Source organism: Taeniopygia guttata, chromosome 2, assembly GCF_048771995.1.
Source record: "Taeniopygia guttata chromosome 2, bTaeGut7.mat, whole genome shotgun sequence".
NCBI lineage: Eukaryota > Metazoa > Chordata > Aves > Passeriformes > Estrildidae > Taeniopygia > Taeniopygia guttata.
Genome location: NC_133026.1, coordinates 39,665,365 through 39,679,475, shown reverse-complemented (window position 1 = coordinate 39,679,475; position 14,111 = coordinate 39,665,365). Strand labels below are relative to the sequence as shown.

Genomic DNA, 14,111 nt, shown 5'->3' with positions numbered 1-14,111 from the left:
CATCAGGGAACGTAGGACAGGACAGAGCTGCTAGGCTGCCACTTAAGGGATCTTTGCTACTGGGAATATCAGAAAGGCTTAGAATCCAGAGGAAATATTCATTGAGCTCAAGTCTTTGTATTTCTGCAATCTCTAAGGCATTATAAGAAGTTGAAAAATTAGGCTTAATTAAGAATATATCTGAGTAATTTTGGGTCGGGATTTGAGTTCCTTACAGTAATGACTTTAAGCTGAATCTTTTTACAGTGTTGCAGCAGTCTTTTAAGATTCTATGCTGTGAAAATGGTATTTTTTAATACCACTTAACACCTCTTCACCACTAAATTTTCTTTAAACATTAATTTGAATGACCCGCTCTTGAATATATGCAGATGAGTCAGCCGGACTCATCTGTATTACTTTCTCTACAGGTTTTTGTTTTTGTTGCTGGGACCAGCAGGAAAAGCTCCACAGTACCATGAAATTGGGCGATCAATAGCAACACTTATGACAGATGATGTGAGTGATCTGTTTTAAATGCTTATAGTTAAAGTCTAGAATGATGTATTTACCAACTGATTTCAGTAAATGATTTGGAGTAGTAGGTTAAAGGAAAAAACCCTCAAACTAGTTAAATGAAGAACTGTAAACTTAATTTTTGTGTTAGTGAGGTAGATAATGGTAAATTAACTTCCCTCCTTGTCTGTCTTGAGGAAATCCTAAATGCATTTCTGAAAAAAAAAATTGTCTTTGCTGTATAGATTTCATTTTTGTGTTAAATTGGTTAACAGAACTATTAAATAGAACTGCATTTAATATGAGTTACTGTATGTCAGAAAGGACAGAAGCAGCTGTGCAAGTGTTCAGGACACAAAGTTTTAAACATGCGTGCAATTGAGTCATCATAGATTTGTGTTTTTTTTTTTTTTTTTCAATCTAAGTAAGGTCAGATAAATAGAATAAGAATTTTAATAGCCTTTTGAAGTCATATGCTTAAAGACCACAGGAAGGAACCAGGACTTTTTAAGAGTGTTGCCATCTTACTGAGTAAAATTAGGATGTTTTAATTTTGACTTCTCATTGAGCGCCCCCTACTGAATTGCTGATAATTTTTAATGTTATCTAGCAGAAATGTAAGTACTTTTTACTCTAGAACAATCTGAAGTTTGGTACTGTAAACTAGAAATTTGTCATTTTGCAGTTGGTAATGAATCTGTGAATACAGTTTTTGTTCAGTGTGAGAATTGAGTATTAAAAGCTTTAGTTGCAACATCTGATCTTTTTTAGATAGGCTGATCTGATTTTTAGGAATATTCTAGATCACTGAAATAGAAAAAAGTATTAATTATTTGATGGTCTAAAAAGACTTGAGTAGACTCCAGAGAGTTATATTAAAATTAGAAGATTTAATGGTATTTAGAGAATAAGAATTTAGGTTTCAAATGTACAGAACAATTTAGGATCATCTTCTGCAAGCAGTTTTTTAATAGCAAAATAGCTTTTTTTTTCTCTGTGTGTATAAAATGTATCTTGGAGTTCATGTTGTAGTAGTCTGTAAAGCAGTATAGCATTTTTTAGTACAATTGCTTTCATGTGCTTTTTAAGTATTCTTCTAAACTTAATTAAAGTAGACGTATAAAAATGCATTCTTATTCTTAATAAAAACTTGTGGTTTGGTTTGAAGCTTATTTGAAGTATTTTTGTCATGATTTAGCACAGCATGATGGTACAGTGGCTGTAGGGCAGAATTATTCAGACAATAGTACATATTTGATGTCCTGAATATTGAATATTTAACTTTTCATTTAATTTTAGAAATTAACTCAATACTGATTTTGAGTTTGAAGATAAAACTTCCATGTCTTATGGTCCATAGGAATGTGCATACCAGTAGTTTTTAATTTAGTAAGTAAAGTAAAGCCAAACTTTTGAGGACCTACAAAATATTTTCCGTGCCTTTTAATCAAGTGTAATCATTATATAATGGTAATCAGTTCCTCTTCAGGAAAAGAAAACAAAAATGAGTGTTGAGTACTTTCTTCTTGTAGGTTTTCCATGATGTTGCCTATAAAGCAAAAGACCGAAATGACTTGTTGTCAGGAATTGATGAGTTTTTAGATCAAGTGACAGTCCTGCCTCCAGGAGAGTGGGATCCATCTATACGAATTGAGCCACCAAAAAGCGTTCCTTCCCAGGTAAAAGGAAAAAAAATCTACAGTTTGTCTTGTAGTGAGGGGGCCTAAACTGAACATAGGATTTGAGCTGCTGAGTACAGAGGGACAATCACTACCCTAGGCCTGCTGGCCACACTCTTCTTGATACATGCCAAGATCTTGTGGGCTTTTCTGGCCATCTGGCCACACTGCTGGCTCCTATCCAGAGGGCTGTAAAGCATCAGCAAAGTCCCCCCCCCTCCCCCCTTCTGCAGGAAAAAGTGGATTATCCATTTAAGTTAGGGAAAAAAAGAAAAGAAATTAAGAAGGGGGGAAAATGCATTATCAGTTTTCTGCTATGCTCTTAAGTTAATTTTATTTACAATATTTCCTTTTGAAATACTGAAATGAGTTTTTGTGAGAACTGGAAGAATTGGTGAGAAATTGTACTTGAGTTCATGTCACCAAATTCTATGAGTAGTCTAGCAGTGGTCAGCAAGAATATATTGATTGGTGTAAGCACTTCTGTTTGCATGCAGCATTCATGACAATGTTCAGTGTGTTTTGTGTAGCATATACTGTTAACAGAATGTTTATGAAATAGATAAAAATCTCATATTGCTCACTTGTTATGATGCAGGCTTAGAATGAGAGCTAAGGAAAGTGGATCCTGGGAGAAACTTTCTTCCCCTCCTCCCTCTTTACAATTTACAGGAATTTGGGCCTCCAGGATCAAAAGCAGGGGAGAGACCAGTGCTTTTGGTTCAGGAGATTGACATTGATGTTGAGTCCTGTGGTGGCTTGGCAGAGTGGGTGCAATAGAATGGGGTAACAGCAGTGCAGGCTATTCATGAATAGCCTGAGGTTACCATGTAACTTGTTTCCAAAATAAGCAGGGCTCAGGGTTTTTTGGAAGGCAGGCTCAGCTGAAAAATTTAGGAGGAGCTCGTAAGCAGATTGTTCAGCAGGGGAATTACTTCTCATTTATATTTCAACTAAATACCGTGTGTATCATAAAAAGAGGTGAGTTTCTGATACACGTTAAACATTACTGCTCTGGAAATGGTTGAAGAAAAAAATATCTAAAGATTTCCGTCCCATGGTTGAGCCTCTACCGTGTGTTGAAAATCTAGGCTTTGTTTCATTGTGTTTCAGGAATCTATTTCTTGTAGGTACATGGAAGATTAGTACTGTTGTGCAAGGTACTAATAAGGTCTTCCGGGTAGTGCTGTACAGTTCTAGTCATCTGTACTCAACAGAAGATTAGTTTGGAAAATGGGGGACTGCTGATGAGCTGAAAATATGAAAAAGGGTGTTGAAGGAAGTATTTTAATTATACTTTTTAGTGTAAAGGCAGTCTCAAAGTATTTTTTTCCTTTTTTTTCCTCCCATCTCTTCTGTAGGATAAAAGGAAGGCACCTAAATTTCCAAATGGATCTACTCCTACAGGAGAGGGTCTTAAAGAAGAAGGCCATCATGCTGGACCTGAACTTCAGAGAACTGGAAGGTGTGTTCACTTTCCTGAATGCTAGCTTCCATAAAGAAATAAAAGTGATAAATCTTCATCTTAATGGTTGACATATAAACATTAAAAAAACACGGTACAAGTGTCAGAGCGCATCCTTTGTCCTTTTCAAGTGTTGGATTCTTGCCTGTAAGTGCCAATCTGCTTAAAGTATTTTCAAGCCTCTGGCAATGTTTCTCAACACATTTGTGAAGGATTACACATACGATGCTGCCTAATTTAACTAACTGACTTTTAAAAGTTGGGCTTTTAATCTTCAGGAGCATGCAATTATCATAATTACAGCAGGAATATGCAATTTTCAGTGTTGGACTAGGTACTAAAAAATCCCATTTATGCAAATCTGTTTTACATATATGAAGGAGCAATATGAAATGGAGCAATAAGAAATGAAAAGTGGCAAAAAGTAGTTTGGTATTGGTTAGCTCTTGGTTTTGGTCAGGTTTCTTATAGAGATAAAACAAATTTGAAGTAATTTCTTTCAGTTCTTGTCATTTTCTGTTAATTCTAAAATATTTGCCAAAGAAGTCTCCAACACTGGAAATACCTGGTTATGATTAAAATTTAATATCTGAAATGAGAGTAGAGATTAAATCAACTGAAAAATTTTGGAGTGTATGTACAGTGTTGTTATCCCCAGAATGATAAACTTCCAAATCAAATGCATCTTTTTCATGCATTTGTGAGGAAAACTTTACGATATTTGTGTTGATTTTTACCATTGTAGCTTTGTTATAGTTACCTTTTACTGTTTTTGTAGACAGTATGTGGAGCTGAAAAGTTCATTTTTGCTCACAAAATTAGCTGTAGATAAGGCTTTTCTTTTTCTTAGAAGTGTTTAGGGGTGTTTTGATAATTAAAAATAAAATAAATTTTTCTAAATGCAAATTAATATCTAGTACTTTGAAGTCTTTAAGATTTTTTTTTAATTGCTCTTTAAATTTTTGGTAATAGCTTACCCAGCTGAACTAAGTAGAATATCTGTGTTTTCCAGATAAGAACACTGTTAAAAATAATAGACCTATATTTATTGACATAATCATATGTATGTAGAGAATTCAAATGAAAAGCTACAACTGTATGTTGGAGTATTAATGCTGAAATGTGATAATGCAGTGATCTACGATGTTTAGCGTAATTCTCTGTTCCATTGTTTTGAATATAATAAGACAGCTTTGACTTAAAGCATCGTTTAGGTAAAATTGTTTCCAAAGTTATTTTTTCAGTATCTAGCCCATATATAAAAAAAATGTAGTCAGCTTTTAAAAATGTGGGTAACCTGCTTGATTATATTTGGAATACTGCTGAGTTGGAATAGATAAGATTCTCATTTATGTTTTTAATTGTTATGCTTTAATCTGGATTATGAAATAGATAATTTGTGCCGGCAATAGGCACTGGCAGTCATGTGTAGCCCATAGTTTTAAACTAGCTAGAATCCTTTAGTGTACAGTTTGACGAGTTTCATCTCACCTATTTAGGCTTTTTGGTGGTTTGATACTTGACATCAAAAGGAAAGCACCTTTTTTCTTGAGTGACTTCAAGGATGCATTAAGCCTGCAGTGCCTGGCCTCGATTCTTTTCCTATACTGTGCCTGTATGTCTCCTGTAATCACTTTTGGAGGGCTCCTGGGAGAAGCTACACAAGGCAGAATAGTGAGTACAAAGAATGGTAGCGGCCAGGCTTTTAGACCTTCAGAGGCAAGTCACTGTGTGCATTTGTCTCATTTATTTATAATTGTATTTGAAGAATTTACCCACAGCACTTGATTAGCCTGCCCCAAAGCAGATCTTCCCCAAAAGGTAATTGTTATGGAAAATGTGGGGAACCTATGTGAACAGGAGAAGATGGACAGGGGAGGTAAAAAATGTTTATCCTGCCTTATTGGATGAATGGATTCATTAATAGAGAAAAGGCTGGCATTGCCTTCCTTTTGGCTGCTTAAGAGTAATAAATAGCAGTAAAGGTGCACCGTCCCACTGGGCCTACCTTAGGCAAAGTCAGAGGGTCAAGGTCGATAGCCAAGATCATGTACTGGCCTTGAGGAGTAGGCCTATGAGGATGATAATGCCTGCAGTGTGTGGCCAGCAGTCCATTTATGAAAATGACAGGATATGTTTATGCTCGCACTAATATATATGTTTCTCACAATAAAATAAAGTGCTTGAGGTTTATCAGCAGAAAATACTCTTCATTGTAAATGACTCAAATGTAAACCATACGCATCCAAAATTTTGGTAGTCTTATGTTGGGCAGCACCTTTTTCACCAGAATATCATTGCACTTCAGTTTTTGAAGCAGGGAAGAATTACTTAATATCAGCAGTGTTAGTAACTTAGTGTCAATTGGCATATGAATAAACTAGTTTGAAGTGTATTTTCTGTTTTTAAACCTATCACAAAGAAAAAAGGCTCTGTCCTTTTGTGGGAGGGAAGGATGTATTCAGATGTGTCCTTTACAAATGCTCAGATTCTGTTGAAACTTAAAATGTAAAAAAAATTATTCTTGATACTTAATGAAATTTTTAAGCTTGTACTATATTAACTTTTAGTTAACTGTTTTATCTCTTTCAATTATTGCTATTGATTCAGATATTTGTGTATTGATGTAGCACTTCAAGCTGATAGAAAATACAGAAATCAATTATGTCTTTTCTGCGTACTGGTTTTCCCACTGTAAATGTAGGAATGATTACTAAAATGACAATGTAAATTTTGAATGTAGAACATGTATAATAATGACAGTACCCTCCTTTCAAAGCTTGATTCTCAAACACCTTCTTTCTTTTAGCTATCTGGAATTGTTTGCGGGTTTGTTCCTGCCTTCAGATACTTGGTGTGCATCATTGAATAAAACATTTAGTTACTGCACACACATGTTCAAGCACAGTAGCTGACATTGTAAGGTACACAGTTTGTCTTTGAAACCTTCCCTCGCATTCTCAGAGGCCATCACCTCCACAGTGCTCCTGTCCCTGCCACCCTGACTGAGAACCCCAAGGTTAATGCATTGACTAACCAAAAACACTAATTTGAAGGTAATAGAATGAGAGACTAGAATTATTTTTTTTCCTAATGTTATGATCAAAGGACTCATTTTCATTTTTAATAGCCCAGTTCAGCAAATCATTTTGACCATTTTCAGATGCTTTCCTGAATTGGAGCTCAGGTTTTAAGAATTCTGTTTTTTTAGGTTTGCACAATTTCAAAATAGCAAATGCTTTGAAGTTCCACCAGGAACACTTTAATTCCATTACAGGAATCTGTAATCCATGACTTCTCATAGTGGTAGGTTGTGTAATTAACTATTTTCAAGTAAATTTAATATAATTTTAGTATTTAAAATTCTGGCCTCTTTTGAGGTGCATTGTAGCTGGGTATTTTTGGCAGAAAGTATTACAGGGAAACACTTACTTCAAGAACTGAAGTAGATACCTTAATTCCTTGAAAAGAAATGCATTACCAGGTGGGACATTGGTTTACTGCTCATCTATATTTGGTGTCATGTATACATAAATGTATATTCTTCAGTAATTCCCCCTGCACCTTTGCCTGTCAGCTTGTTTTTTTTTTTTTTTTCTTTTGTAATGCTTGGTTGACTGATGCAGGTTTGATACGGCACACTGTAGGTATGGTGCAATACAAATATTTGTTTTCTTTCTAGAGACCATTAATTCTTTCTGTAAACAACATGCTGAGTAGCTTTTTGTTTCTTTGTTTATTTGGGGTTTGCTTTGGTGGTTTTTTTTTTTTTTTTTGGGGGTTTAGGTTTTTTTTTTTTTTGTAAATTTGCATAATTGTTGGTATGCTTTTCCTCCAGAGCTAGCAGGACTAGTAACTTGTTCTCATGGTTTTGGATGGCTTTATGTTTCTCAGGGGTGAAGTTTTCAAAATCTTGTTCATGGTATTGTTACTGCAAAACAGTATTTCTTGTCTCAAACATGGATATTAATTGCAATGTGTTTACATCTTGTCTTGTTCCTAAGTTAATGCATTTTAAAGCTGTATTTATGAAGATAATGATGCTAAATGCTAACCTGAAAGGCAGCAAAGTTACAGCTTTTTCTTTTTCCCCAAACAGAGTGCAATAGAGTCTCTCTTTGGAGCCTCATTAACTGGGATTGCCTATTCTCTCTTTGCTGGGCAACCTCTTACTATCTTGGGAAGCACAGGACCAGTTCTAGTATTTGAAAAAATATTATTCAAATTTTGCAGGTAAGTGATGTTTATATTGGCTTGATGAACTTTTTAACATTCTAGCCTGTTACAATAGCTGTGATTAAAAGCAGATCTACACTAAATGTATATGTCCATTATGGTAAATACAGTGGCAAGAAACTGAGAAATTGATATAGTTTGGTGAAGCTGTGAGGCACTGGCAAACTTGAATGAGAAAATCAGTGATAAGAAGTGGCAAGGACTCAAGTAAAAGTTATATTCTGACTGTGTGAAGTTGTTGGCTTTGCTTCTGCAGGGGTAAGCAGAGATCGATCTACCCTCTAGGAGAAACCATCTGGGTAGTTCTGGAGAGACTCATCCCCATGATGCTTCCCAAGCTAGGTAGTTGCACTGTCAATCTTAGAAACACCTTGCAGTGTTGCTTTGCTTTGGTGGGAGATGAGACAAAAAAAAATTTCTGCTTCCTTCAGAGCTAATATCAAGCATGAGAAAAGTGCTGAATACCTATAAAGCTTGGCCTTTATGTCTTTTCAAATAAAATGTAATACAGATGGGTTTTGGCTCAGTTAATGCTTTTCGTTTCTTTCTTCACACAGGGATTATGGTCTTTCCTACCTCTCCCTGCGAACTAGCATTGGTCTGTGGACTGCATTTCTATGCATTGTGCTTGTAGCCACAGATGCTAGCAGCCTCGTGTGCTACATCACTCGATTTACTGAGGAAGCTTTTGCAGCGCTCATATGCATCATATTTATTTATGAGGCATTGGAAAAGCTTGTTGATTTGGGAGAAGTGTATCCTTTCAATATGCACAATGATTTGAATAAACTGACTTCATATTCGTAAGTACCAAGTTTCTATCTGTTAGTGAAATAAATAGGAACATACAGAGAGACATATTGTTTCCTAGACGGCAGTGAGTGCCACTTCCAGAAAGGGTAGGAGGAATGCTAGAAGTGGTATGGGCATGCGAAACCTCAAAACAATTCTATTCAGTTAGCTGTGGAATTGAATTTACTGTGTTAGCTATGGGTGGTTGGAAGGGATAAGGGCCTGTGACAAAGCCTGCTTTAATACAGCTTTACTAAAGGTCAGAACAGGACTCCTGCTTTGCTACTTCTAGGAAGTATAGTTTCATGAAATAGGATGAGTTGGGTTACCAGCTTACACCTACCAGATGAAGATGCTGTTCACTGTTGCTCAGAAAAAAACTGCTAATTTCTCATAGTTTAAATGAAATAATTTAAATGTTAGTGCTCCCCTCCTGTTGGAGATGCGCATCTTCCAACTTCAGTTGTACCTGTGTGGTCACAATGTGGGTGAGGGACCCCCAATGAGGTTGTGTCTGTGCCCCCAGGGTGAGGGTCCCTGCTTGTTGCACTGGGGCAGTCATTCCCTAGCTGGAGAGCAGAACACTCACTGTCCTGCTGGGCAGCTGCTCTGCGTGGCCAGGACAGTGCTCATCTTGCACAAAGGATGTCTTCTAGCAGTGTCAAACCAGGTTCAGACTACTGTGTTTCCCTCCAAGATCTCTGCTTACTTTTACCATCATTCTGTGCTTCTTCAGTACTTTCTTCCAGGGGGAAAGGGCAAAGGCCCTGTCAGACTGCTTCTTGTGTTCTGTTCACACTTGACATTTGCACTTCCTTTCTTGTCTTAGCGGCTGTTAAGACCAGGCCACATTGCCAGGAGTGGGCTGTGGGAGGACACTCACTTCCTTATTTTTCCCTTCCTTCCCTTCCCTTCCCATCTTTCTGTTTTAGTGGCTCTGGGTCCTCACTGAACTTCTGTGGGCAGGTTAAATCCCCTGAGCTGGCAGAAACTCTGCTGTAGGTCTTCGGACACTTGGCACCTGATTGTGTTTTGCCACAGGCAGGCTGTGAGGGAAGAGATGGGAAGGTGGGATTTTAATTTGGTTTAGCTCTATTTTTTTTTTTTTGGGACATGCCACAGTGTTCAGCTTGGGTTTGTCCTGCATTTTTTTCTCTCACAAAGCTGTAGGAGATCCAGCTGTTCACAATTCTTCCTCCTTTCCCTTTTCTTTTCTCCCCACTCTGTAACCCCTAGTGGGGAAAAGGTTGCAGAACAAGCATGTTCAGTTAATTGAACCACAAGACAATCTGAAATACTCTTCCATTTTCTCTGAGTGTGGGTTTTTTTCTTTCCTCTTCCTGATTTCTTCTTGTCTACTTGGTGGCATACTTTATCTTCATTAGCTTTGTTGGGAATTTTGTCAAGTCTTCCTTCAGCATGCTTTTTTATGTTGCAGCCTTGACCAAAAACTAATTATGATTTGTCTCATCATACTTATTGTTGCAATTCCTTTCTCTTCTGATGATTATATTGGTAATTGCTTTGTAAGAGTTACTTCTTCTCACTCCTTTCCCATTTCCTATTGCTGTTAGTTTAGAATTCAGTTAACAAAAGAAAATTTGTTTACTTAGTATTTTCTAAATTCCCCAAACATTATACTTTGCAAATCTAGGTTCTTTTTGCCCATGCACATTTAATGTTTTTTCCTTCTTTACCTTCACACCACAAATGCAGATCTTCCCGTCTGTGATTCATTGAGATTTTCTTCAGTGTCTTTAGTGATTCTCATAGAAAGAGGAGACTTATTTCTTGCTTACTACCTCTTTATCCTCTTCTACATAAATGTTTATGTGTTAAGCTTACCAGTTGGTGTAGTTGAATAGCTTTATTTGAAAACATCCAATTAAATTGTGTTTTGAGTTTCTTTTAATCTGATCTGTACTTCTGTCAACCTGTGTGACAGAAAGGATTCTGCAGTGCAAGTTTGCAAAATGCTGCAATAGGAAAGGGCATTTTTACTTCTAAAAAATATTGCTAAAAAGAATGTATACAGTTGCTTTTAAGCTGAGATCTGTAAGCATTTATATCTTCAGTTACCTCACTACATACTGAAATACGGTGTCTTACTTGAGGGTGATCTGATTCTTCATTTCCCCCACCCTCTCAATAGTCCTAGGTCATGTGATGTAAGGAAAAACCTTATACTCGGCTTCTTCCATAGAAGTTTGGGATAAACTCTGGTTTAAACTCTTCAGGATTTTTAAATTTACTTCAAATTGCTGCATTTTGGCACATACAGCTTAAAAGCATGTAAACTTTTCTTCTTCTCTTCAGATGTGTGTGTTCTAAGCCTGAGAAACCAAGCAATGAAACATTGCGTTTGTGGAGGAGTATGAATAAGTCTGGTGAAGATATAGCATGGAGTAATCTTACAGTTTCTGTGAGTATCTGAAAGCTATGTGTATGTACCTGTGTATGTGCATATGCATAAAAAATAAATACCTGCATGGTACCCGTGTTTATTACATTTTTTCATCCGATTTCTATTCTTAACTGAATCTGGAGTGTTTTTGTTAAAGCTGTATTTTTGAACTCTCTTAATTTCTTCCATAAGGCTTTACACAGTCATGGTAGAGGACTAGGTAAGTGAGTCCAGGGAAGTAAATGCTAATATAAATGCTTAAGGTAGCCACCTTAATGCTCTTAGGCACCACAGTAATCTTCCTGAAGGTGAACATGATGAGGTGAATAAACAGGAGTTTGCTTTCTTCCAGTTCCTGAGAGAAGTATTTTTAATATGATGTGCTGATGGAATTTGTAGTTGATGTGTGGTAGTAAATATATATCATTAATTTATTAGACATTGGTACAAAACTCCCAACAAAATGAAAGGAACTACCTAAATATTGATTGGAAGAAAATAATTATCTGAAATTGAAAGACACTATTTAGAATAGGCTTGAAAGTATTAACTTATGAAGTGGATATTTTATACCAATATCTAATTTTTGTGTAGGTGAAGAGGAAGAAAGTTACCATGTGCAAGTGCTCTGGAAAGCTTTTAGAGAGAAACACTTTTGCTGATAATTAGTTTTTTTGGGCAGTGTGCAGTGGAATAAATGCAGCTGTGTGCAACCACTTTGATTACACTGGCATCTGATTCCCACCTGCATCTTAAATGATTTGGATTTGCTGCTGTTTTTGTTATGCTTGCTGGGTTGGCCATCTGAGGCTGTGTAGAACAGCAGTGGATATCTGTGTATGGGCGTAGACACTCACACTAAAGCTCCTCTTTTGCACAGCAGAAATTCCATGTAAAACCTCAGTGCTTTGCTTGACTTATAGCAGGGCTGTTTATGTGCTACCAATGACTCCTAGTTTACCATAATCACTTAGGATGGCAGTTTCTTTTGAACTTAGTTTTTATATTTCCTTTATATTTGTTTTTTATTTTTTATGTCTTTTCATCTATATGCCTTTACCTTTAAAGAATCTTTAGTCTTACCTGAGAGACAGAACTGAACTGATCCAGGATTTGGTGTTATCTTATAACCAAATTACATTGTTAAAAGGGAGAACTTTTGCCATGAGATAAATTTTCAATGAATTAACTAACAAATTAGGTTAGTGCAGTGCTGCTTCCAGCTACTTGAATTATTGGCTTCTTGTTTCCTTGTACTCTGCGTATCTACTTGAAGTTTTTGCTTTGCATTTCAGTAAGTTTTTTGATAACTATCATCTGACTTAGTTTTTTTTTTTTTATTTAAATCCATTATTCACAATGCTTTCCTACTTTGCTAGAAACTTTTTCTTATTATTTGGATAATCTTATTTTTTAAGACTTATGGGTTTTCTCTTAACTGAGCAAAACAAAGTCAAAGATATAGGAGAAACTGAGGAGATCCTTTTTTATTTTTGTTAGCTTAAAGTTGATGTTGGATACTCTGCTTTTCCTGGGCAGTGCTTTCTTTCAGTGCTTTGAAAAACAGAACAGAAGTAATGTGACTGTAAAGAAGTTGTTTCTTCTTGGGCATCTCCCAGCATTTTGAAATAATCAGTGGTGGCTACTGTGGCTTTTCTGGAACAGGCAGCACATATATCTGGCTTTTTCAGGGTGAGGAAGTGATGAAGGAAAGAACCTCCTTTTTGGAATTATGAACTTCTCAAATGTGTTTTATATAGAAAAGTTGGAAGCTTGGTTGAGTGTACTGAATTAGTAAAACATAGTCTGATTAAGAGCTTTTCTCTTTGCAGGAATGTTTAGAATATCATGGTGTGTTTCGTGGATCAGCTTGTGGCCATCATGGACCATACATTCCAGATGTTCTCTTCTGGTCTGTCATACTATTTTTTGCAACATTTTTCCTCTCCTCTTTCCTTAAGAAATTCAAGACCAAACGCTATTTCCCAACTAAGGTAAATCCTGATTAAAGACTACACTATTGTTACCTCGTAATATAAACCTTGGTATAATTTAATGGAGTTGAATTCTGTCTTGAGAGATTTGTTTTAAAACAGGAAAGGAAAGGAAAGGAAAACCCAAAATTCAGCTACTAATTACAAAATTTAGGACATTTGAGGAAAGAAATAATCTGCAGGAAATTCGGTGCTTACTCTGTATTTTTGTAGAGTTACAACAAAACATTCTAAACTTGGAAAGACCGAAGCAGTCCATCTCACCACATTAATCAGTATTGCCAGGTAGCATTAGTAGAGACAATATTGCTGCTTTTTTCCTCACCTAGCCATACAAAACAATTAATTAGTTTCCCTAAACTACTGGGTTTTGAGTGGTTCCTCAGGGGATTACTATTCTAATAGATGTTAATGTGATGATTCTTTTTAGACTGATTTATGTAACTTCTGCTAGGCAAAATGAAGTGGTTAGATCTGCTAAAAACCTCAGCTCATCCCTGTAATGTCTTCCTAATGTTTAATAAAGTTATCTTTGATAATATGAAAGTATTGCAAATTATCTGCCTCCTATTGATTAAAACATGAAATATATGAATATTAACTGACCTAAGGTACCAGGGACTAGCTGTGATGGCTAAGTCTCCTAATGGGATTGAGGGGAGAAGGAAAATGATGGAGTTGTTTAAATGAGTGAACAGCTGTACAGAATACTTGTCTTGTGCAACTTCATACTGTGCAGCAGACAGCTTAAATTATAAAGTAACAAGAAAAAATAGACAATGTTCAGTGGTGTGGGATAATATAAATAAACTTCACTTTTCATAAGGGAGAAAATCGTCTTTCTACACATGCAAATTATAATGGTAAAAAGCAAGATGTAACATAAGTCTTTTCTTTATAGGTGCGTTCCACCATCAGTGACTTCGCAGTATTTCTGACCATAGTAATCATGGTTTTGATTGACTATTTTGTAGGAGTACCTTCTCCTAAGCTTCAGGTTCCAGAGAAGTTTGAAGTAAGAAACAAAACTTTTTGAAAAACATAAC

General features: G+C 36.2%; 1 protein-coding gene across 13 annotated transcripts in view; it reads left to right on the top strand.

The window, feature by feature from the left end:
- Positions 1–14,111, top strand: part of SLC4A7 (solute carrier family 4 member 7) — a 92,993-nt gene that overhangs the window by 64,431 nt on the left and 14,451 nt on the right. For all 13 annotated transcript variants that reach the window (XR_012054584.1, XR_012054583.1, XM_030264999.4 and 10 more), the window contains 9 exons: positions 411–498; positions 2,028–2,174; positions 3,536–3,639; positions 5,139–5,313; positions 7,739–7,872; positions 8,433–8,678; positions 10,984–11,089; positions 12,904–13,065; positions 13,967–14,080. Coding sequence is in view for 11 of the 13 variants with exons in the window: in XM_030264999.4 (XP_030120859.2) it covers positions 411–498; positions 2,028–2,174; positions 3,536–3,639; positions 5,139–5,313; positions 7,739–7,872; positions 8,433–8,678; positions 10,984–11,089; positions 12,904–13,065; positions 13,967–14,080 (1,276 nt within the window). In the remaining 2 variants the exon portion in view is untranslated. The remainder of the gene's footprint in view (positions 1–410; positions 499–2,027; positions 2,175–3,535; positions 3,640–5,138; positions 5,314–7,738; positions 7,873–8,432; positions 8,679–10,983; positions 11,090–12,903; positions 13,066–13,966; positions 14,081–14,111) is intronic.